Source organism: Salvelinus namaycush, unplaced genomic scaffold (genome assembly GCF_016432855.1).
Source record: "Salvelinus namaycush isolate Seneca unplaced genomic scaffold, SaNama_1.0 Scaffold550, whole genome shotgun sequence".
NCBI classification, from domain to species: Eukaryota; Metazoa; Chordata; class Actinopteri; order Salmoniformes; family Salmonidae; genus Salvelinus; species Salvelinus namaycush.
This window is the reverse complement of record NW_024061254.1, coordinates 104,831-130,000: the sequence shown is the minus strand read 5'-3', so window position 1 is coordinate 130,000 and position 25,170 is coordinate 104,831. Positions and strand designations below refer to the sequence as shown.

The 25,170-nt window shown below is 40.5% G+C and overlaps 1 protein-coding gene and 1 pseudogene across 1 annotated transcript in view; one reads left to right on the top strand and one right to left on the bottom strand.

The window, feature by feature from the left end:
• The window catches only part of LOC120041828 (SKI family transcriptional corepressor 2-like), a gene marked incomplete at its 5' end in the record, with an annotated part of 35,667 nt that extends 19,452 nt beyond the window's left edge, over positions 1-16,215 (top strand). Inside the window, one exon of the mRNA XM_038986686.1 lies at positions 16,202-16,215. Coding sequence (XP_038842614.1) covers positions 16,202-16,215 — 14 coding nt within the window. The remainder of the gene's footprint in view (positions 1-16,201) is intronic.
• A 678-nt stretch (positions 16,216-16,893) lies between these two features.
• Positions 16,894-18,673, bottom strand: LOC120041827 (annotated as a pseudogene).
• Positions 18,674-25,170: the final 6,497 nt, after the last annotated feature.

Genomic DNA, 25,170 nt, shown 5'->3' with positions numbered 1-25,170 from the left:
TAGTTTAGGATTATTAGAGACTCATTCTCCTCTCACAGTACTAAGGGTTTAGGATTATTAGCAGACTCATTCTCCTCTCACAGACCATAGGTTAGGGCTTATATTAGAGACTCATTCTCTCATCACAGACAAGATAGGTTTAGGGATTATAGAGACTCATTGCTCCTCCACAGATCCATAGGTCTTAGGATTATTAGAGATCTTTCCTCTCACAGACCATAGGTTTAGGATATTAGAGACTCATTTTCTCCTCTACAGACCATAGCGTTTAGGATAGTAGAACTCATTCTCCTCTACAGCCATAGTTTAGGGATTATTAGAGGCTCAGTGCTCTCTCACAGGACCATAGGTTTAGGGATTATTAGAGATCAACCCCTCCGCATAGTTAGGATATGATATCTCTCTCACAGACCATAGTTAGGGATTATAGAGACTCATTCTCTCTCACAGACCATAGGTTCAGGGATTGTTAGGAGACTCATTGTCTTCAAGACATAGGATTAGGATTATTAGAGACTCATTGTCCTGCTCACAAGACCAAGTTGTAGGGATTTTAAGAGACTATTCGCCTCTCACAGACCATAGGGTTAGCGGATTGATTAGAGTCCCATGTACTACTCTCACAGACCATAGGTTTACGGGAGTATTAGAGCCTCAGTTACTCTCACAGACCATAGGTTAGGGATTATTAGAGACTCTTCTCCTCTCACAAACCATAGGTTAGGGATTATTAGAGACTCATTCTCCCTTCACAGACCATATGTGTTTAGGGATATTAGGAGGACTCATTCACCTCTCACAGACCATAGGTTTAGAGATTATAGAGACTCATCTCCTTCTCACAGCATAGGTTTAGGATTATTGAGACCTCATCTACTCTCCAGAATATTAGGTTTAGGGAAGGAATATTAGAGGACTCATTCTCCTCTACACAGACCATAGGTTTTAGGGATCTATTAGAACTCTCATTCTCCTCTCACAGCCATAGTTTTAGGGATTATGAGGACTCTCTCCTCTCACAGACCATAGGTTAGGGATTCTATAGAGCCTCAGTGTACTCTCACAGATCAAGGTTTATGATTATTGGAGCTCTCTACAGACTTTTATATATGAACTCATCCTCTCACAGGGACCAATAGGTTTAGGGATTAATTAGAGACTCATTTCTCCCTCACAGACCATAGGTATAGGGATTGTTAGGACTCATTACCTCTCCACAGGACCATAGGTTTAGGATATTAGAGCCCATCGTACTCTCACAACCATAGGTTTAGGGATCATTAGAGCTCAGTTATCGCTCTCACAAGACCATAGGTTAGGGATTATTAGAGGCCCAGGTCCTCTCACAGACATCGGATTTGGATTATTAGGAGACTCATTTCCTCTCACGAACCCATAGGTTTGGGTATGTAGAGACTCATCTACCTCTCACAGACCAAGGTTTTAGGGATAATTAGAGACCATTTCACTCTCAATAGACCAAAGGTTTAGAGATTATTAGAGACTCATTCTCTGCTCACAGACCATAGTGTTAGGATTATTAGAGACTCAGTATACTCACAGGATCCATAGGTTTAGATTATTAGAGACTCATTCTCCTCTCACAGACCATAGGTTTAGGTATTAGAACCTCATTCTCCTCTCACAGACCAGGTTTAGGGATTATTAGAGACTCATTCTCCTCACATGACAATAGGTTTAGATTTTAGAGCCTCAGTATTACTCTCACAGATCCATAGGTTTAGGGATATTGAGACTCATTTCTCCTTCACAGAGACCATAGGTTTAGGATTATTAGAGACCTCATCCTGCTCACAGACCTAGGTTTAGGTTATTGAGACTCTATCTTCCTCTCACAGACATAGGTTTAGGGATTGTTAGAGACTCATTCTCCCTAGCAGGTAGATAGACACCATGTACCACAGATAGTTAGGGATTATTAGAGCCTCATATCTCCTCACAAACCATAGGTTTAGGATTATTAGAGACTCATTCTCCTACTCACAGGCACCATAGGTTAGGGATATGTAGAGACTATTCTTCCTCTCACAAACCATAGGCTTCTTAGGGATAATTAGAGACCATTCACCTCTCACAGCACATAGCGTTTAGGATTATTAGAGACCATTGCTCCTCTCACAGATCATAGGTTTAGGGTATTATGTAGAGACCCATTCTCCTTCACAGACCGAAGGTTTAGGGATTATTAGAGCTCATGTTCACTCTCAAACAATAGGTTAGGGATTATTAGAGACTCATGTCCCTCTCACAGACATTAGGTTAGGGATAATAGAGACTCATTCTCCTCTCACAAACCATAGGTTTAGGATTATTAAAGACTCATTCTCCTCTCACAGACCATAGGTTTAGGGATTATTAGAGACTCATCTCCTCTCACGACCAATAGGTTTAGGGATTATTAGAGACTCATTCTCCTTCTCACAGACCATATGTTAGGTGGATGTTAGAGGAATGAGTCTCTAATAATCCTAAAACCTATGGTCAGTGAGAGGAGAATGAGTCTCTAATAATCCCATAACCTATGGTCTGTGAGGGAGACAGCGAGTCTATTAAATCCCTAACACTATGTGGTCCTTGTGAGAGGGAGAATGAGTCTCCTAATATCCTAAACCTATGGTCTGTGAGAGGAGAATGAGGTTCTAATAATCCCTAAACCTATGAGTTGGGAGGAGATACTGAGTCTCTAATAATCCTGAAACCTATCATCTGTGATGAGGTACAATGAGTCGTCTAACTAATCCCTAAACACTATTGTCTGTCAGAGAGGAGAATGAGTCTCTAACTAACTCTCTAAACTATGTCTGTGAGAGGGAATGAGTCTCTAATATCCCTAAACCTATGGTCTGTGAGAGGAGAATGGTCTCTAATAATCCCTAACCTAGGTCTGTGAGAGGAGAATGAGTCCTCTAATATCCCTAAACCTATGGTTTGTGAGAGTATACATGAGGCTCTAATAATCCCTAAACCTATGGTCTGTGAGAGGACAAATGAGTCTCTAACAATCCCTAAACCTATGGTCTGTGAGAGGAGAATGAGTCTCTAATAAATCCCTAAACCTATGGTCTGTGAGAGGAGAATGAGTCTCTAATAATCCCTAACCTATGGTCTGTAGAGGAGAATGAGTCTCTATAATCCCTAAAACCTATGTCTGTGAGAGTACAACTGAGGCTCTAATAATCCCTAAACCTATGGTCTGTGAGGAGAATGAGTCTCTAATAATCCCTAAACCTATGTCTGTGAGAGGAGATGAGGTTCAATAATCCCTAAACCTATGGTCTGTGAGAGGAGAATGAGCTCTAATAATCCCTAAACTATGGTCTGTGAGAGTATAATGAGTCTCTAATAATCCCTAAACCTATGGTCTGTGAGAGAGGAATGAGTCTCTAATAATCTCTAAACCTATTGTCTGTGAGAGGGAATGAGTCTCTAATTATCCCAAACCTATGGTTCTGTGAGAGGAGAATGAGTCTCTAATAATCCCTAAACCTATGGTCTGTGAGAGGAAATGAGTCTCTAAATAATCCCTAAAAATCTATTGGTCTGTGAGAGTACACTGAGGCTCTAAAATCCTAAACCATGGTCTGTGAGAGGCGTATGAGTCTCTAAGATCCCTAAACCTATGGTTTGTGAGAGTACAATCAGGCTTCTAATAATCCTAAAACCTCCCATGGTCGTGAGAGGAGAATGAGTCTCTAACAATCCCTAAACCTATGGTCTGTGAGGGAGAATGAGTCTCTATAATCCCTAAACCTATGGTCGTGGAGAGGAGAATGAGGTTCTAATAATACCCAACTATGGTCTGTAAGAGAGAATGAGTCTCTAATACCCTAACCTATGATCTGTTGAGAGTACACTGAGCTCTAATAATCCTAACCATATGGATGTGAGAGGGAATGAGTCTCTAATAATCCCTAAACTATGGTCTGTGAGAGGAGAATGAGGTTCGAATAATCCCTAAACCTATGGTCTGTGAGAGGAGAATGAGTCTCTAATAATCCCTAAACCTATGATCTGTGAGAGTACATGAGTCTCTAATAATCCCTAAACCTATTGTCTGTGAGAGGAGAATGGTCTCTAATAATCCCTAAACCTATGGTCTGTGAGAGGAGAATGAGTCTCTAATAATCCCCTAACCTATGTCTGTGAGAGGAGAATGTAGTCTCTATAATCCTAAACCTATGGTTTGTGAGAGGAGAATGAGTCTCTAAAATCACTAAACCTATGGTCTGTGAGAGTACAATGAGGCTCTAATACATCCCTCAAACCTATGTCTGTGAGAGATATATGAGGCTCTAATAATCCTAAACCTATGGTCTGTGAGAGGAGAATGAGTCTATAACAATCCCTAAACCTATGGTCTGTGAGAGGAGAATGAGTCTCTAATAATCCCTAAAACCTATGGTCTGTGAAGTAATGGTCTCAATAATCCTAAACCTATGGTCTGTGGGAGGAGAACGAGTCTCTAATAATCCCTAAACCTATGTCTGTGAGAGTATACAATGAGGCTCTAATATCCCTAAACCTATGGTCTGTGAGAGGAGAATGAGTCTCAATAATCCTCTAAACCTATGGTCTGTGAGAGGAGAATGAGGTTCTAATAATCCCTAAACCTATGGTCTGTGAGAGGAGAATGAGTCTCTAATAATCCTAAACCTATGTCTGTGAGAGGAGAAAGAGTCTCTAATATCCCTAAACCTATGTCGGTGAGAGGAGAATGAGTCTCTAATAATCCCTAAACTCATGTCTGTGAGATAAATGAGTCTCTAATAATCCCTAAACCTATGGTCTGTGAGAGGAGAATGAGTCTCTAATAATCTCTAAACCTATGGTCTGTGAGAGGAGAAGAGTCTCTATAATCCCTAAACCTATGGTCTGTGAGAGGAGAATGAGGCTCTAATAATCCCAAACCTATGTCTGTGAGAGGAGAATGAGTCTCTAATAATCCCTAAACCTTGGTTTGTGAGGGAGAATGAGTCTCTAATAATCCCTAAACCTATGGTCTGTGAAGGAGAATGAGCTCTAATAACCCTAAACTATGTCTGGGAGAGTAACTGAGGCTCTAATAATCCCTAAACCTATGGTCTGTGAGAGGAGAATGAGTCTCTAATAATCCCTAAACTATTGGTCTGTGAGAGGAAAATGAGGTTCTAATAATCCCTAACCTATGGTCTGTGAGAGGAGAATGAGTCTCTAATAACCCTAAACCTATGTCTGTGAGAGAAATGAGTCTCTAAAATCCCTAAACCTATGGTTCTGTGAGAGAGAATGAGTCTCTAATAATCCCTAAACCTATGGTTGTGAGAGGAAATGAGTCTCATAAATCCCTAAACCCTATGGTCTGTGAGAGGAGAATGAGCTCTAATAATCCCTAAACCTATGGTCTGTGAGAGAATGAGTCTCTAATAATCCCTAAACCTATGGTCTGTGAGAGGAGAATGAGTCTTAAATCCCCAAAACCTATGGTCTGTGAGAGGAGAATGAGTCTCTAATAATCCCTAAACCTATGGTCTGTGGGAGAGGAGAATGAGTCCTAATAATCCCTAAACCTATGGTCTGTGAGAGGAAATGAGTCTCTAATAAATCCCTAACCTATGGTCTGTGAGAGGAGAAGGTCTCTAATAATCCTAAACCTATGTGTCTGTGAGAGGTGAATGAGTCTCTAATTACCCTAAACCATGGTCTGTGAGAGGAGAATGAGTCTCTAATAATCCTAAACCTATGGTCTGTGAGAGGAATAGGCTCTAAATCCCTAAACTAGGTCTGTGGAGAATGACTCTAAAATCCCTAAACCTATGGTCTGTGAGAGGGAATGAGTCTCTAAATATCCCTAAACCTATGGGTTGTGAGAGTACAATGAGGCTCTAATAATCCCTAAACCTATGGTCTGTGAGAGGAGAATGAGTCTCTAAAATCCTAAACTGATGGTCTGTGAGGGGAGAAGAGTCCTCTAATAATCCTAAACCTATGGTCTGTGAGAGGAGAATGAGGTTCTAATAATCCTAAACCTATGGTCTGTAGAGGAGAATGAGTCTCTAATAATCCCTAAACTATGTCTGTGAGAGTACATGAGGCTCATAATCCCTAAACCTATGGTCTGTGAGAGGAGAAGAGTCTTAATAATCCCTAAAACTATGGCTGTGAGAGGAGAATGAGGTTCTAATAATCCCTAAACCTATGGTCTGTGAGAGGAGAATGAGTCTCTAATAATCCCTAAACCTATGATCTGTGAGAGTAACACTGAGGCTCTAATAATCCCTAAACCTATTGTCTGTGAGAGGAGAATGAGTCTCTAATATCCCTAAACCTATGGTCTGTGAGAGAGAATGAGTCTCTAATAATCCCTAAACCTATGGTCTGTGAGAGGAGAATGAGTCTCTAATAATCCCAAACCTTATGGTCTGTGAGAGGAGAATGAGTCTCTAATAATCCCTAAACTATGGTCTGTGAGAGTACATGAGGCTCTAATAATCCCTAACCTATGGTCTGTGAGAGGAAATGAGGCTCTAATAATCCCTAACCTATGGTCTGTGAGAGGAGAATGAGTTCTAAAATCCCTAAAACCTATGGTCTGTGAGAGGAGAATGAGGTCTCTAATAATCCCTAAACCTAGTAGTCTGTGGAGAGTACAATGAGTCTCTAATAATCCCTAAACCTATGGTCTGTGAGATGGAGAATGAGTCTCTAATAATCCCTAAACTATGGTCTGTGAGAGAATGAGGCTAATATCCTAAACCTTGCTGTGAGAGGAGAATGAGTCTCTAATAATCCCTAAACCTATGGTCTGTGAGAGGAGAATGAGTCTCTATAATCCCTAAAACCTATGGTGTTAGAGGAGAATGAGTCTCTATAATCCCTAAACCTATGGTCTGTGAGAGGAGAAGAGTCTCTAATAATCCCTAACCTATGTGTCTGTGAGAGGAGAATGAGTCTCAAAATCCCTAAACCCTATGTCTGGAGAGTAAATGAGTCTCTAATAATCCCTAACATGTCTGTGGAGGAGATGAGTCTCTAATAATCCTAAAACTATGTTGTGAGAGGAGAATGAGCTCTAATAATCCCTAAACCTATGGTCTGTGAGAGGAGAATGAGGCTCTAATAATCCCTAAACCTATGGTCTGTGAGAGGAGAATGAGTCTTAATAATCCCTAACCTTGGTTTGTGAGTAGGAGAATGAGTCTCTAATAATCCTAAACCTAGGTCTGTGAGAGGAGAATGAGTTCTAATAATCCCTAAACCTATGTCTGTGGAGAGTACACTGAGTGCTCTAATAATCCCTAAACCTATGGTCTTGAGAGGAGAATGAGTCTCTAATAATCCCTAAACTCATGTGTCTGTGAGAGGAGAATGAGGTCTCTAATAATCCCTAAACCTATGGTCTGTGAGAGGAGAATGAGTCTCTAATAATCCCTAAAACCTATGATCTGTGAGAGTAATGGGCTCTAATAATCCCTAAACTATGGTCTGTGAGAGGAGAATGAGTCTCTAAAATCCCTAAACCTATGGTCGTGAGAGGAGAATGAGTCCTAATAATCCCAAACCTATGGTCTGTGAGAGGAGAATGAGTCTCTAATAATCCCTAAACCTATGGTGTTGTGAGAGGAGAATGGTCTCTAATAATCCTAAACCTATGGTCTGTGAGAGGGAATGAGTCTCTAATAATCCCTAAAACTATGGTTTGTGAGAGGAGAAGGAGTCTCTAATAATCCCTAAACCTATGGTCTGTGAGAGTACACTGAGGCTCTATAATCCTAAATATGGTCGTGAGAGGAGAATGAGTCTCTACAATCCTACCCTATGTCTGTGAGAGGAAATGAGTCTCTAATAATCCCTAAACCTATGGTTTGTGAGAGTACAATGAGGTCTCTAATAATCCTAAAAACTATGGTCTGTGAGAGGAGAATGAGTCTCTAAAATCCCTAAACTATGGTCTGTGAGAGGAGAATGAGTCTCTAATAATCCCTAAACCTATGGTCGTGAGAGGAAATGAGTCTCTAATAATCCCTAAACCTATGGTCGTGAGAGGAGAATGAGTCTCTAATAATCCCTAAACCTTATGTCGTGAGAGAGTACACTGAGGCTCTAATAATCCCTAAACCTATGGTCTGTGAGAGGGAAATGAGTCTTCTAAATAATCCCTAAACCTATGGTCTGTGAGAGGAAAATGAGGTTCTAATAATCCCTAAACTATGGTCTGTGAGAGGAGAAATGAGTCTCTAATAATCCCTAAACCTATGATCTGTGAGAGAAATGAATCTCTAATAATCCCTAAACTATTGTCTGTGAGAGGAAATGAGTCTCTAATAATCCCTAAACCTTGGTCTGTGAGAGGAGAATGAGTCTCTAATAATCCCTAAACCTATGTCTGTGAGAGGAGAATGAGTCTCTATAATCTCTCAAACCTATTGTCTGTGAGAGGAGAATGAGTCTCTAATTATCCCTAAACCTATGGTCTGTGAAGGGAAATGAGTCTCTAATAATCCCTAAACCTATGGTCGTGATGAGGAGAATGAGTCTCTAATAATCCCTAAACCTATGGTTTTTTTGGAGAGGAGAAGTGAGTCTCTAATAATCCCTAAACCTATGGTCTGTGAGAGTACACTGAGGCTCTAATAATCCCTAAACCTATGGTCTGTGAGAGGAGAATGAGTCTTAACAATCCCTAAACTATGGTCTGTGAGAGGAGAATGAGTCTCTAATAATCCCTAAACCTATGGTCTGTGAGAGGAGAATGAGGTTTAAATCCCTAAACCTATGGTCTGTAAGAGGAGAATGAGTCTCTAATAATCCCTAAAACCTATGATCTGTGAGAGTACACTGAGGGCTCTAAAATCCCTAAACCTATGGTCTGTGAGAGGAGAATGAGTCTCTAATAATCCCTAAACCTATGGTCTGTGAGAGGGAGAATGAGGTTCTAATAATCCCAAACCTATGGTCTGTGAGAGGAGAATGAGTCTCTAATAATCCCTAAACCTATGATCTGTGAGAGTACAATGAGTCTCTAATAATCCCTAAACCTATTGTCTGTGAGAGGAGAATGAGTCTCTAATAATCCCTAAACCTATGGTCAGTGAGAGGAGAATGAGTCTCTAATAATCCCTAAACCTATGGTCTGTGAGAGGAGAATGAGTCTCTAACAATCCCTAAAACCTATGGTTTGTGAGAGGAGAATGAGTCTCTAATTATCGCTAAACCTATGGTCTGGAGAGGACACTGAGGCTCTAATAATCCCTAAACCTATGGTTTGTGAGAGTATACTGAGGCTCTAATAATCCCAAACCTATGGTCTGTGAGAGGAGAATGAGTCTCTAATAATCCCTAAACCTATGGTCTGTGAGAGGAGAATAGTCTCTAATAATCCCTAAACTATGGTCTGTGAGAGGAAAATGAGTCTCTAATAATCCCTAAACCTATGGTCTGTGAGAGGAGAATGAGTCTCTAATAATCCCTAAACCTATGGTCGTGAGAGTACACTGAGGCTCTAATAATCCCTAAACCTATGGTCTGTGAGAGGAGAATGAGTCTCTAATATCCCTAAACCTATGGTCTGTGAGAGGAGAATGAGGTTCTAATAATCCCTAAACCTATGGTCTGTGAGAGGAGAATGAGTCTCTAATAATCCCTAAACCTATGGTCTGTGAGAGTATAATGAGTCTCTAATAATCCCTAAACCTTGGTCTGTGAGAGGAGAATGAGTCTCTAATAATCTCTAAACCTATTGTCTGTGAGAGGAGAATGAGTCTCTAATAATCCCTAAACCTATGGTCTGTGAGAGGAGAATGAGTCTCTAATAATCCCTAAAACTATGGTTTGTGAGAGGAGAAGGAGTCTCTAATAATCCCTAAACCTATGGTCTGTGAGAGTACACTGAGGCTCTAATAATCCCTAAACCTATGGTCTGTGAGAGGAGAATGAGTCTCTAACAATCCCTAACCCTATGGTCTGTGAGAGGCGAATGAGTCTCTAATAATCCCTAAACCTATGGTTTGTGAGAGTACAATGAGGCTCTAATAATCCCTAAACCTATGGTCTGTGAGAGGAGAATGAGTCTCTAACAATCCCTAAACCTATGGTCTGAGAGGAGAATGAGTCTCTAATAATCCCTAAACCTATGGTCTGTGAGAGGAGAATAGTCTCTAATATCCCTAAACCTATGGTCTGTGAGAGGAGAATGAGTCTCTAATAATCCCTAAACCTATGGTCTGTGAGAGTACACTGAGGCTTTAATAATCCCTAAACCTATGGTCTGTGAGAGGAGAATGAGTCTCTAATAATCCTAAACCTATGGTCTGTGAGAGGAAAATGAGGTTCTAATAATCCCAAACCTATGGTCTGTGAGAGGAGAATGAGTCTCTAATAATCCCTAAACCTATGATCTGTGAGAGTACAATGAGTCTCTAATAATCCCTAAACCTATTGTCTGTGAGAGGAGAATGAGTCTCTAATAATCCCTAAACCTATGGTCTGTGAGAGGAGAATGAGTCTCTAATAATCCCTAAACCTATGATCTGTGAGAGGAGAATGAGTCTCTAATAATCTCTAAACCTATTGTCTGTGAGAGGAGAATGAGTCTCTAATTATCCCTAAACCTATGGTCTGTGAGAGGAGAATGAGTCTCTAATAATCCCTAAACCTATGGTCTGTGAGAGGAGAATGAGTCTCTAATAATCCCTAAACCTATGGTTTGTGAGAGGAGAATGAGTCTCTAATAATCCCTAAAACCTATGGTCTGTGAGAGTACACTGAGGCTCTAATAATCCCAAACCTTGGTCTGTGAGAGGAGAATGAGTCTCTAACAATCCCTAAACCTATGGTCTGTGAGAGGAGAATGAGTCTTAATAATCCCTAAACCTATGGTCTGTGAGAGGAGAATGAGGTTTAATAACTCCTAAACTATGGTCTGTAAGAGGAGAATGAGTCTCTAATAATCCCTAAACCTATGATCTGTGAGAGTACACTGAGGCTCTAATAATCCCTAAACCTATGGTCTGTGAGAGGAGATGAGTCTCTAATAATCCCTAAACCTATGGTCTGTGAGAGGAGAATGAGGTCTAATAATCCCTAAACCTATGGTCTGTGAGAGGAGAATGAGTCTCTAATAATCCCTAAACCTATGATCTGTGAGAGTACAATGAGTCTCTAATAATCCCTAAACCTATTGTCTGTGAGAGGAGAATGAGTCTCTAATAATCCCTAAACCTATGGTCAGTGAGAGGAGAATGAGTCTCTAATAATCCCTAAACCTATGGTCTGTGAGAGGAGAATGAGTCTCTAATAATCCCTAAACCTATGGTTTGTGAGAGGAGAATGAGTCTCTAATTATCCCTAAACCTATGGTCTGTGAGAGGAGAATGAGTCTCTAATAATCCCTAAACCTATGGTTTGTGAGAGTATACTGAGGCTCTAATAATCCCTAAACCTATGGTCTGTGAGAGGAGAATGAGTCTCTAATAATCCCTAAACCTATGGTCTGTGAGAGGAGAATGAGTCTCTAATAATCCCTAAACCTATGGTCTGTGAGAGGAAAATGAGTCTCTAATAATCCCTAAACCTATGGTCTGTGAGAGGAGAATGAGTCTCTAATAATCCCTAAACCTATGGTCTGTGAGAGTACACTGAGGCTCTAATAATCCCTAAACCTATGGTCTGTGAGAGGAGAATGAGTCTCTAATAATCCCTAAAACTATGGTCTGTGAGAGGAGAATGAGGTTCTAATAATCCCTAAACCTATGGTCTGTGAGAGGAGAATGAGTCTCTAATAATCCCTAAACCTATGATCTGTGAGAGTATAATGAGTCTCTAATAATCCCTAAACCTATGGTCTGTGAGAGGAGAATGAGTCTCTAATAATCTCTAAACCTATTGTCTGTGAGAGGTGAATGAGTCTCTAATTATCCCTAAACCTATGGTCTGTGAGAGGAGAATGAGTCTCTAATAATCCCAAACCTATGGTCTGTGAGAGGAGAATGAGTCTCTAATAATCCCTAAACCTATGGTCTGTGAGAGTACACTGAGGCTCTAATAATCCCTAAACCTATGGTCTGTGAGAGGCGAATGAGTCTCTAATAATCCCTAAACCTATGGTTTGGAGAGTACAATGAGGCTCTAATAATCCCTAAACCTATGGTCTGTGAGAGGAGAATGAGTCTCTAACAATCCCTAAACCTATGGTCTGTGAGGGGAGAATGAGTCTCTAATAATCCCTAAACCTATGGTCTGTGAGAGGAGAATGAGGTTCTAATAATCCCTAAACCTATGGTCTGTAAGAGGAGAATGAGTCTCTAATAATCCCTAAACCTATGATCTGTGAGAGTACACTGAGGCTCTAATAATCCCTAAACCTATGGTCTGTGAGAGGAGAATGAGTCTCTAATAATCCCTAAACTATGGTCTGTGAGAGGAGAATGAGGTTCTAATAATCCCTAAACCTATGGTCTGTGAGAGGAGAATGAGTCTCTAATAATCCCTAAACCTATGGTCTGTGAGAGGAGAATGAGTCTCTAATAATCCCTAAACCTATGGTCGTGAGAGGAGAATGAGTCTCTAATAATCCCTAAACCTATGGTTTGTGAGAGGAGAATGAGTCTCTAATAATCCCTAAACCTATGGTCTGTGAGAGTACACTGAGGCTCTAATAATCCCTAAACCTATGGTCTGTGAGAGTATACTGAGGCTCTAATAATCCCTAAACCTATGGTCTGTGAGAGGAGAATGAGTCTCTAACAATCCCTAAACCTATGGTCTGTGAGAGGAGAATGAGTCTCTAATAATCCCTAAACCTATGGTCTGTGAGAGTACAATGAGTCTCTAATAATCCCTAAACCTATGGTCTGTGAGAGGAGAATGAGTCTCTAATAATCCCTAAACCTATGGTCTGTGAGAGGAGAATGAGTCTCTAATAATCCCTAAACCTATGGTCTGTGAGAGGAGAATGAGTCTCTAATAATCCCTAAACCTATGGTCTGTGAGAGGAGAATGAGTCTCTAATAATCCCTAAACCTATGGTCTGTGAGAGGAGAATGAGTCTCTAATAATCCCTAAACCTATGGTTTGTGAGAGGAGAATGAGTCTCTAATAATCCCTAAACCTATGGTCTGTGAGAGTACACTGAGGCTCTATATAATCCCTAAAACCTATGGTCTGTGAGAGTTACTGAGGCTCTAATAATCCCTAAACCTATGGTCTGTGAGAGGAGAATGAGTCTCTAACAATCCCTAAACCTATGGTCTGTGAGAGGAGAATGAGTCTCTAATAATCCCTAAACCTATGGTCTGTGAGAGTACAATAGAGTCTCTAATAATCCCTAAACCTATTGTCTGTGAGAGGAGAATGAGTCTCTAATAATCCCTAAACCATGGTCTGTGAGAGTACACTGAGGCTCTAATATCCCTAAACCTATGGTCTGTGAGAGGAGAAAATGAGTCTCTAATAATCCCTAAACTATGGTCTGTGAGAGGAGAATGAGGTTCTAATAATCCCTAAAACTATGTTCTGTAAGAGGAGAATGAGTCTCTAAAATCCCTAAAACCTATGTCTGTGAGAGGAGAAAGAGTCTCTAATAATCCCTAAACTATGGTCTGTGAGAGGAGAATGAGTCTCTAATAATCTCTAAACCTATGGTCTGTGAGAGGAGAATGAGGCTCTAATAATCCCTAAACCTATGGTCTGTGAGAGGAGAATGAGTCTCTAATAATCCCTAAACCTATGTGTTGTGAGAGGAGAATGAGTCTCTAATAATCCCTAAACCTATGGTCTGTGAGAGGAGAATGAGTCTCTAATAATCCCTAAACCTATGGTCTGTGAGAGGAGAATGAGGCTCTAATAATCCCTAAACCTATGGTCTGTGAGAGGAGAATGAGTCTCTAATAATCCCTAAACCTATGGTTTGTGGAGAGTACACTGAGGCTCTAATAAATCTAAACCTATGGTCTGTGAGAGGAGAATGAGTCTCTAATAATCCCTAAACCTATGGTCTGTGAGAGGAGAATGAGGTTCTAATAATCCCTAAACCTATGGTCTGTAAGAGGAGAATGAGTCTCTAATAATCCCTAAACCTATGATCTGTGAGAGTACAATGAGTCTCTAATAATCCCTAAACCTATGGTCTGTGAGAGGAGAATGAGTCTCTAATAATCCTAAACCTATGGTCTGTGAGAGGCGAATGAGTCTCTAATAATCCCTAAAACCTATGGTCTGTGAGAGGAGAATGAGGCTGTTGTTCTCCTTGTCTTGATAAACCAGTTATCTATGATAGCATGGTTTAACCTGTCTGATAAACCAGTTAGCTAAGATAGCATGGTTTAACCTGTCTTGATAAACCAGTTATCTATGATAGCATGGTTTAACCTGTCTTGATAAACCAGTTAGCTAAGATAGCATAGTTTAACCTGTCTTGATAAACCAGTTAGATATTATAGCATGGTTTAACCTGTCTTGATAAACAGTTAGATATTATAGCATGGTTTAACCTGCCTTGATAAACCAGTTAGATATTATAGCATGGTTTAACCTGTCTTGAATAAACAGTTAGATATTATAGCATGGTTTAACCTGTCTTGATAAACCAGTTGTGAAAGTATGGTATGGTAGCTGTAATGGCATAATAGCTGTAATGGTAGGGTATAATAGCTGTAATGGTAGGGTATAATAGCTGTAATGGTATGATAGCTGTAATGGTATGATAGCTGTAATGTATGAAGCTGTAATGGTATGGTATAATAGCTGTAATGGTATGATAGCTGTTATGGTATAATAGCTGTAATGTATGGTATAATAGCTGTAATGGTATGATAGCTGTAATGGTATGGTATGATAGCTGTCATGGTTTGATATGATAGCTGTAATGGTATGATAGCTGTAATGGGTTGATGTGATAGTTGTAATGGTATGATCATTGTAATGGTATGATAGCTGTAATGGTTTGATGTGATAGCTGTAATGGTATGATCATTGTAATGGTATGATAGCTGTAATGGTATGGTATGATAGCTGTAATGGTATGGTATGATAGCTGTAATGGTATGGTATGATAGCTGTAATGGTATGATAGCTGTAATGGTATGGTATGATAGCTGTAATGGTATAGTATGATAGCTGTAATGGTATGTATAATAGCTGTAATGGTATGATAGCTGTAATGGTGTGATTTAATAGCTGTAATGGTATGATAGCTGTAATGGTATGGTATAATAGCTGTAATGGTGTGATAGGCAAAGTTTTACCTGCCATCTCTCTCCAGTACTCAGGGTCAGATGATTTAGTCTCTGATACAAAGAATTGCTAGGTTCTTTGTTTTCATCTAGAGGAGAAGGGAGGAGAGAAGGAAGAGAACAGAAGGACATGAATTCATCAGTTCATCTGGAGCCCTGAGTTGATTGGTCCATGCACACAGAAAACTGGTAGTAAGGAACCAATGTCTTTAAACACCTAGGTAACACCTAGGTAACACTGCGTACCAGCTGTTTTGGAGTTTTCTTTGGTTGCACAAACAGGCAGTCCATGGTCTCTGCTTTTATGAGTCTGAGAACACAGAGAGAGACAGAGGTTTTAACATCGACATATCAGAGATAGTGTTGAATAATGCTACACAGAACAGAACCACTGGTGTCTTGGGATGCAGGATGCTGGTGAGACTAGACTAACCCTAACCCACTAGACTACCAGCTGGCTTTCACAGACTTGAAGAATCAATGGAGTGGAACAATTCTCCTTTTGGCCTAATCTTGTCTAATCTAACCCGAACCAACCTTGTATCAACCCTAACCAACCCTAACCTTGTCTAATCTAACCCTAACCTAACCTAACCTACCCTAACCTTGTCTATCTAACCCTAACCTTGTCTAATCTAACCCTAACCCCTAAACCTTGTCTAATCTAACCCTAACCCTAACCTTGTCTAATCTAACCCTAACCCTAAACCCTAATCTAACCCTAATCTTGTCTAATCTAACACTAATCTTGTCTAATCTAACCCTAACCCTAACCTTGTCTAATCTAACCCTAATCTATCTAACCCTAACCTTGTCTAATCTAACCCTAATCTTGTCTAATCTAACCCTAACCCTAACCTTGTCTAATCTAACCCTAACCCTAATCTAACCCTAACCTTGTCTAATCTAACCCTAACCCTAATCTAACCCTAATCTTGTCTAATCTAACCCTAACCCTAATCTTGTATGTCCAGAACAACGCTGTTAACAATGCTGTAGACATGAACAGAGGGGGACTTTTAGTAAATCACCTTTATGATGAAGCAGGCATCTATCATCGCATTTGCAGACAAGCTGTATTGTTACTGTTAGACTGTGAATGTCTCTTCATTAGTGTTATTAGACTGTGAATGTCTCTTCATTAGGTTATTAGACTGTGAATGTCTCTTCATTAGTGTTATTAGACTGTGAATGTCTCTTCATTAGTGTTAATATTAGACTGTGAATGTCTCTTCATTAGTGTATTAGACAGTTAATGTCTCTCTATAGTGTTATTAGACAGTTAATGTCTCTTCATTAGTGTTATTAGACAGTTAATGTCTCTTCATAGTGTTATTAGACAGTTAATGTCTCTTATTAGTATTGTTATTAGACTGTGAATGACTCCTTGTATTAGTACAACGTAACTGTTTCCCCTGGTTGGGGGACCACCTCCCTTAGCCTTGTTAATGTGGAGTCGACAGGTCCAAATTAGAAAGGCTAAATGGCAGAAAGTGACAAGGAGAGAACCGATATAATGTGACCATTAAACAATACCGGACTGTTCTTTATCAGCGATCAGAGCACTGTGGATGTTTCAATTCTTCAGGGAGATGCTGATATTAATATTTTTATGCATATTACATCAGCCAGCCTACAGCGCCATTTAAATAATAATTAAAGTGCCTTACTTTGACATGTTTGTAGGACTGGTCCTCCAGTTGCAGCGGGGTGTGTGTGGGCTGGCAGGGGGAGCAGGAGGAGAGGCAGGCAGGGCTACTGCTGCTCTGGTCCTGGCTGTGATCTGCAGGGCTGCAGGGGAAGGTGACAGCCTCTTTCTCTCCTCTCTCCCAGGTCCTGATCCTTCAGTCAGCCCTCGGAGGTGCAGGCCGCTGTGTGTCTGTGGTGGGGTTGGTCTGTTGAAGTGTTCCTCCTCCTCTTCATCCTGCTTGGTCTCTACATCCACCTCTCCTTCCTCCTCCCCCTCTCCTCCGCTCTCAGAGGCGTAGCTGCAGCTGGTCCCGGGGGACAGGTGGAGCTCTGACCCAAACTCCTCCAGGTTGCCATGGAGCTTGGCGATGCTTTCTGCGTCCTTGACGACGGGTCGGAAGGCTGAGTGGTAGTAGGCTCTCCTGGCCTGGAGAGAGGGGTTGTCCAACACCTTCAGCCAGCCCTCTGAGGTCACAGGGTGCAAGTCAGAGGTCAGGGTGGAGGAGTCAAGGTCAAACAGACCTGACCTGGGTGTGGCTCCCATGCCTGGCCCTGCCCCTGGGTGTGGGGGCTCTGAGATGTCGAGGAAGGCCTGCCTGAGGGAGGGGCTCTCGGCCAATGAGGACAGAGTGTTGACGGAGGGCTGTGGCTGCAGGTAGGTGGGCACCGGGAGGCCCCCAGCAGCCCTAGGGGGCCAGAACATGCAGAACGGAGGATAGAAGGTGTCTTTACGACCGGGCCACAGCAGACCTGACAGACCAGTGTTCTTCACTGTCATCACCTCACTGTCATCTTTCTTCTGCTGACAGAGGCTGAAGGCTGGGAAGGAGTAAGGGTTGGGGAACAGGGAAGTGGGGGCAAACTTCTGCAGCATGCCAAACCCTTTACTGGGCACAGGGATCACCGGGTAGCTGCGAGGGTTTACGGGGGGAGACAGGCTGCTTCCATCCAGGTCCTCCTCCTCTCGAAGCGGCTCCTCTCTGGACCAGGTCAGGGGTCATCATGTGGGGAGACCAGAGTTCACAACCTTTCCCGGCCCCATGGGGGAGCAGTGAGATGAGGGTAGACACCGCTTCCTGCTGCCACCATTAAACATGGCCTTCACGTCCTCCCAGGCAAACGCCAGGCGTCAGGAGGGGTTTTATCTGACAGCTTCAGGTGGCGTCCTCAGGAGTTGAAGTTAGCAGCGTCCGGCTGGGTGTACTTGGCTTCAGGAGTACGGTGAGAGTGGAAGATGAACTTGTTAGGAGAGAAGTACATGCTGCAGTAGGAACACTTGATGCACTTGGCTCTGCTGCTGTTGTAGGCGCGTGGGATGAAGTTACCACGGTACCCCAGGCACACTCGGTGTGACACATCAAAGGCGAAGTTGTCGGGCAGTTTGGGGGGGTTGTTCTCTCCCAGGAAGGACTTACACAGCCGCTCCGCCTCTCGCTTGGTGATCATGCCACAGCGGCGGGAGGAGATGGGCATGGCGCCAGCTCGCCTCAGGATCTCCAGCTGGACAGGGGTGCACTGAACACAGGTGATACCCAGCGCCACGCGGCGGTTGTGGATCTCGTTATAGCTGTAGTTCTTCAGCAAAGTGTTGGAGATCTGGGCCAGACACAGCCGCTCCTGATGGTCGATCACCAAGGAGACGATGGGTACACCATACAGAACCACTTGACCCACCTGGTTGAGCTTCAGGGAGGAGGAGTGGGGGGGTCTGGGGGGGGTCAGGGGCTCCTGCGGAAGGAGCTGGGGGGGGTCGTCATGGTAGCGCTGGTGTAGGTTGAGTTGCTGTGGAGTCTGATTGGAGGATACTGTGCGAACACATGAGTCAGAGTTCAAACTGAACATCAGTCAGACACTCTTTTAGTTGTAATAATAATGACAATAACAACAATCAGCAATTTGTATTATTATCAAAAAATATTTGTGAATTCTTACGTTGCTTATTTGTATTATTTTATTATAAACATTCACTTAAGTTTGTACTGAGAATGTAAAAAAAAAAAAAAAAAACATTTTGCAGAACAAGTTTAATGCAACTCCGCCTGGGCCCGCTGCATATTCCACTTTAATGCGCATCGAAGACAAGTAGCCGAAGTGTTTACAACAAATGTATATCTGGGAGAACGATACAGACTTTACTGTAGACAAAGATCAATAGTTACTTTACTCTGGGTGTCATTTGTTGATCGCCTACATTTATATACGTTGATTAAAAAAGTATAGAATTGCAATTGAACATGACAAAATTAAAAATTAAAAACATCCTAATTTAACAGAACTTCAATTTCTCTGACGTTGAAACAAAAGTTTGTATTTGACATTTTCTGCCAAAACACTGGAGGCTATTTACACACGTCAATCTGAGTTGCAGTATAGAACTTAATGATTTAACGTTAATCTGAGAGGCAGTATAGAGTTAATTGATTTACACGTTAATCTGAGAGGCAGTATAGAATTTGAATTGATTTACACGTTAATCTGAGAGGCAGTATAGAATTTGAATTGATTTACACGTTAATCTGAGAGGCAGTATAGAATTTGAATTGATTTACACGTTAACTGAGAGGCAGTATAGAATTTGAATTGATTTACACGTTAATCTGAGAGGCAGTATAGAATTTGAATTGATTTACACGTTAATCTGAGAGGCAGTATAGAAGTTTAATTGATTTACACGTTAATCTGAGAGGCAGATAGAAGTTTAATTGATTTACACGTTAATCTGAGAGGCAGTATAGAAGTTTAATTGATTTACACGTCAATATGAGAGGAGGTATAGAACTTTGTAAATGTATTATTATATATTATTAACCGAATATACCTTATTATATATGGCGTATCATAGTGTGAACTCTGTTTAATAATAATGGATATTCGTCAGGCGTTACATTGGCTATATACAAAAAAATAACAGGTTAACCTGCAGATCAAACCGACACGTGAGGCCATCCCGAACAGGGCCTAGATACACAGGAAACGAAATGTCCTCCCAAAAAGTAAGATTCTAAATTAAAAGGTCAAATAAAAATAAAAGGTACCACATTATGTCGCTTCTAGATTTTACTGCAGCTTTAAACCAGAATGCATTTAACATATATACATGATTATAGCCATACTATAATAGCCCATTGATGCCCGATAGACACAACACGAATATAACTAATCATAGCCTACTAATAATAGGCCTACTGAAAATAATAATTTTAAAAACTAAAGGCTAGTGGAGGTTAATACTACAGTAGGCTACTCTTCCTATTTACACCAATGTGTTGTTCACTAAACAGGAAATCTTACCTCCTCTGATGAGAGAAACCGAAATGTTATGAAAATAAAAACATCCCTGATCTCCCGCTCAAAACAACCGACAAATAAAACCCACGTGCCTTATAAAAATGTATCCTATAAACAGCAGTACATTAAATCAGAATATAGAAGAAGAGAATGTATGGATGTTCTATAAAATAACATTCGGCGAAGAGTAACTCGTTCCGGCTTATTCCCTTAGAAGACAAGGGAGCGCGCCTGGAAGCTGCGCTGTCGGACCGGACTTGATTGGCGCGTGGCTCTGCCCCTCTCTAGACGTACAGCTCGAGCCAATGACGTTTCACTAAGTGACACAACACCTGCAGAGACTAACTCACAGCTGGACCAGGGCGAACAACGGGATGTGTATATCCAATCTGAATGAGGAGGATCATTCACAAATCCACAAACAGCACATATATTGCAGACTTACCAACAACGACAGGAACAGTACGTAGGTCGATGTCACCAACTAAAAATGCTTCAGTGGCTATTTTAAACGGTGTCGGTCCCAAATCACAGAACTCATAGGCCTATGTAAATCAAATGAATAGGTCTAACGTATTTTGTCTAACGTAAAATGCTTTACTTAGGCCTATAGGCTATCAATTCAAACAATATAATCAATACTCGCCTCAGGTAATTCCTGATTGCCACTTCATTTGTCTTAAGCAAATTTTCCGTCCAACCCTTTTATCTACCACGACATCGAGAAAGGCATATATAGCAGGCTATAGGCCTACCAAATAAATGTACAGGCCTGTAAGGCACCAACATGTCACATATGGGCCTCGTCACATTATCAAATAGGCTAAAGAAAGGCCCGTGAAGGAGCTGGAAATGAACATTAACCAGTGTTGCATTTTATATTTCCGTTTAGTCATTTAGCAGACGCTGTATTCAGAGCGAAGTGAGTGCATACAATTGTCATACTATTCGTACTGGTCCCTCGTGGGAATCGAACCCACAACCCTGGCGTTGCAAGACATGTAGCGGTGTAGCTAACTAGAACTCACGCTACTTTTTTGTTGCCAAAATAAAAGAGGCATATGCGGAAGTAGGCAATAAGTTTCATCACCTGAACTGACTCGAAACATGTTTTTGTTGAGTGTGTTAATAGGCTAAATTACACATTCTGTTAACACACGACCCCGACGTGATCGTATCCAGTTTTAAGTCTATGACATTTCAGATGTATATATGATCATTTTTACCAAAGTAGTTAAGTCAAACTAAAATATACTTTATTGGTCGCATACACATATTAGCAGATGTATTGGTCACATATTTAGCAGATGTTATTGCAGGTTAACAAAATGCTTGTGTTCCTAGCGCCAAACAGCTGCAGTAATATCTAAACAATGTCACAAAAAATACACATACATTCTAAAAGTACAGGAATGGAATTAAGAAATAAATAATTTTAGGACGAGCAATGTTGAAGTCTGGAGTATAATAGACAGCATATATTACAGTGTGTGTGTGTGTGTGTGAAACATTATGTACAGTATGTGGATAGAATATTTAGTATCTGTAGAAAACGAAGGATTAGAATAGCATATTATACAGCTATAGTTGAATAAGATGCCTTGACTAGAATACAGTATATACTGTACATATGAAATGAGTAAACAGTATGTAAACATTATTAAAGTTAAACCAGTGTTCCATTATTACAGTAAACCAGGTTCCATTATTAAAGTAAACCAGTTGTTCATTATTAAAGTAAACCAGTGTTCCATATATTAAAGTAAAACCAGTGTTCCATTATTAAAGTAAACCAGTGTTCCATTATTAAAGTTGGCCAGTGTTCCATTATTAAAGTAAACCAGTCTTAAGTCATGTCATTAAAGTAAACCAGTGTTCCATATTAAAGTAAACCAGTGTTCCATTATTAAAGGTAAACCAGTGTTCATTATTAAAGTAAACCAGTGTTCCATTATTAAAGTAAACCAGTGTTCCATTATTAAGTGGCCAGTGTTCCATTATTAAAGTAAACCAGTCTTTAAGTCATGTCATTAAAGTAAACAGTGTTCCATTATTAAAGTAAACCAGTCATTAAGTCATGTCATTAAAGTAAAACCAGTGTTCCATTATTAAAGTAAACCAGTCATTAAGTCATGTCATTAAAGTAAACCAGTGTTCCTTTATTAAAGTAACCAGTCATTAAGTCATGTCATTAAAGTAAACCAGTTGTTCCATTATAAATGGACTAGTGTTCCATTATAAAGTAAACCAGTGTTCCATTATTAAAGTAAACCAGTGTTCCATTATTAAGTGGCCAGTGTTCCATTATTAAAGTAAACCAGTGTTCCATTATAAAGTGGCCAGTGTTCCATTATTAAAGAAACAGTCTTTAAGTCATGTCATTAAAGTAAACCAGTGTTCCATTATAAAGTAAACCAGTCATTAAGTCATGTCATTAAAGTAAACCAGTGTTCCATTATTAAAGTAAACCAGTCATTAAGTCATGTCATTAAAGTAAACCAGTGTTCCTTTATTAAAGTAAACCAGTCATTAAGTCATGTCATTAAAGTAAACCAGTGTCCATTATTAAAGTAAACAGTGTTCCATTATTAAAGTGACTAGTGTTCCATTATTAAAGTAAACCAGTGTTCCATTATTAAAGTGGCCAGTCATTAAGTCAGTGTCATTAAAGTAAACCAGTGTTCCATTTTAAAGTAAACCAGTGTTCCATTATTAAAGTAAACCAGTCATAAGTCATGTCATTAAAGTAAACCAGTGTTCCATTATTTAAGTAAACCAGTGTTCCATTATTAAAGTGGCCAGTGTTCCATTATTAAAGTGGCCAGTGTTCCATTATAAAGTGGCCAGTGTTCCATGCATATGTACATAGGGCAGCAGCCTCCAAGGTGCAGGGAGAGAATACCCTGGTGAACTACTTAATCAAAATAACATTAGTTCAGTAAAACTATTTTTCGTAAGGGTACAGTGTAGCTTAACTTATTCCAGTATCAAGTAATTGGTAGACTTTGTAAATTATATTTTAGAGCTTCCCCAACACTGACTTTAACTCAAATAGGCCTACATGGAAGAAGAACTCAAATAATGGGATTTTCCATGCAGGATTACAATGAAATAACAAGACTAGTTACCTGGAACAAGACAATAGGCCTAAATGTTATTTAATTATTCACTATAGGGCCATTATTGCGTGGCCATATGAGCCTTCTGTCAGCTGATTGGCTATAGTGAAAATGTAATGTAAACATGCTGATTGTTAAAATCACTAAATCACTTTAAGCAATTGTTTTCATGTTTATGATGCCAATATTTAGCAAGTTTCTAACAGTCCTGATCACCTAGAGATCCTTTCAGGGCTTTCATAGATAAAGACCAGTAGACAACATTCAGAGAAATACAGCATCATGTTTCTGAGGAGGAGAGGGGAGATGAGGAGGAGGGGGAGATGAGGAGGAGATGATGAGGAGATGAGAAGGAGAGAGGAGATGAATCAGAGGAGGAGGAAGAGGAGGAGAGGAGATGAATCAGAGGAGGAGGAGGAGGAGAGGGAATAGGAGGAGAGGAGATGAGGAGGAGGAGGAGGAGGAGGAGGAGATGAATCAGAGGAGGAGGAGGAGGAGAGGGAATAGGAGGAGAGGAGATGAGGAGGAGGAGGAGAGGGGAGGAGGAGAGGAGATGAGGAGGAGATGATGAGGAGGAGGAGATGAGGAGGAGATGAGATGAAGCAGAGGAGGAGGAGGAGGAGGGGAGATGAGGAGGAGGAGGAGATGAGGAGGAGATGAGATGAAGCAGAGGAGGAGGAGGAGGAGGAGGGGGGAGATGAGGAGGAGGAGGGAGAGTGAAAAGGTAATACAGAGATGATATTTATCATCATAATAGAAGGCCACATATGAGACATACTCCATGGTCTGCCATCACTAACAATACACGGGATGGAGGAGAGAAACAAGACTCTATTCTACAGTACTAGACTATATTCTAATATAATCTACAGGTCTACACCCTGTTCTACAGTACTGGACTCTATTCTAATATAATCTACAGGTCTACACCCTGTTCAACAGTACTAGACTCTGTTCTAATAGAATCTACAGGTCTACACCCTGTTCTACAGTACTAGACTCTGTTCTAATATAATCTACAGTACTAGACTCTGTTCTACAGTACTAGACTCTGTTCTAATATAATCTACAGGTCTACACCCTGTTCTACAGTACTAGACTCTGTTCTAATATAATCTACAGGTCTACACCCTGTTCTACAGTACTAGACTCTGTTCTAATATAATCTACAGGTCTACACCCTGTTCAACAGTACTGGACTCTATTCTAATATAATCTACAGGTCTACACCCTGTTCAACAGTACTAGACTCTATTCTAATATAATCTACAGGTCTACACCCTGTTCAACAGTACTAGACTCTATTCTAATATAATCTACAGGTCTACACCCTGTTCTACAGTACTGGACTCTATTCTAATATAATCTACAGGTCTACACCCTGTTCAACAGTACTAGACTCTGTTCTAATAGAATCTACAGGTCTACACCCTGTTCTACAGTACTAGACTCTGTTCTAATATAATCTACAGTACTAGACTATGTTCTACAGTACTAGACTCTGTTCTAATATAATCTGAAGTACTAGACTCTGTTCTAATAGAATCTACAGGTCTACACCCTGTTCAACAGTACTAGACTCTATTCTAATATCATCTACAGGTCTACACCCTGTTCAACAGTACTAGACTCTGTTCTAATAGAATCTACAGTACTAAACTATATTCTACAGTACTAGACTCTATTCTAATATAATCTACAGTACTAGTCTCTGTTCTAATATAATCTACAGGTCTACACCCTGTTCTACAGTACTAGACTCTATTCTAATATAATCTACAGGTCTACACCCTGTTCAACAGTACTAGACTCTGTTCTAATATAATCTACAGTACTAGACTCTGTTC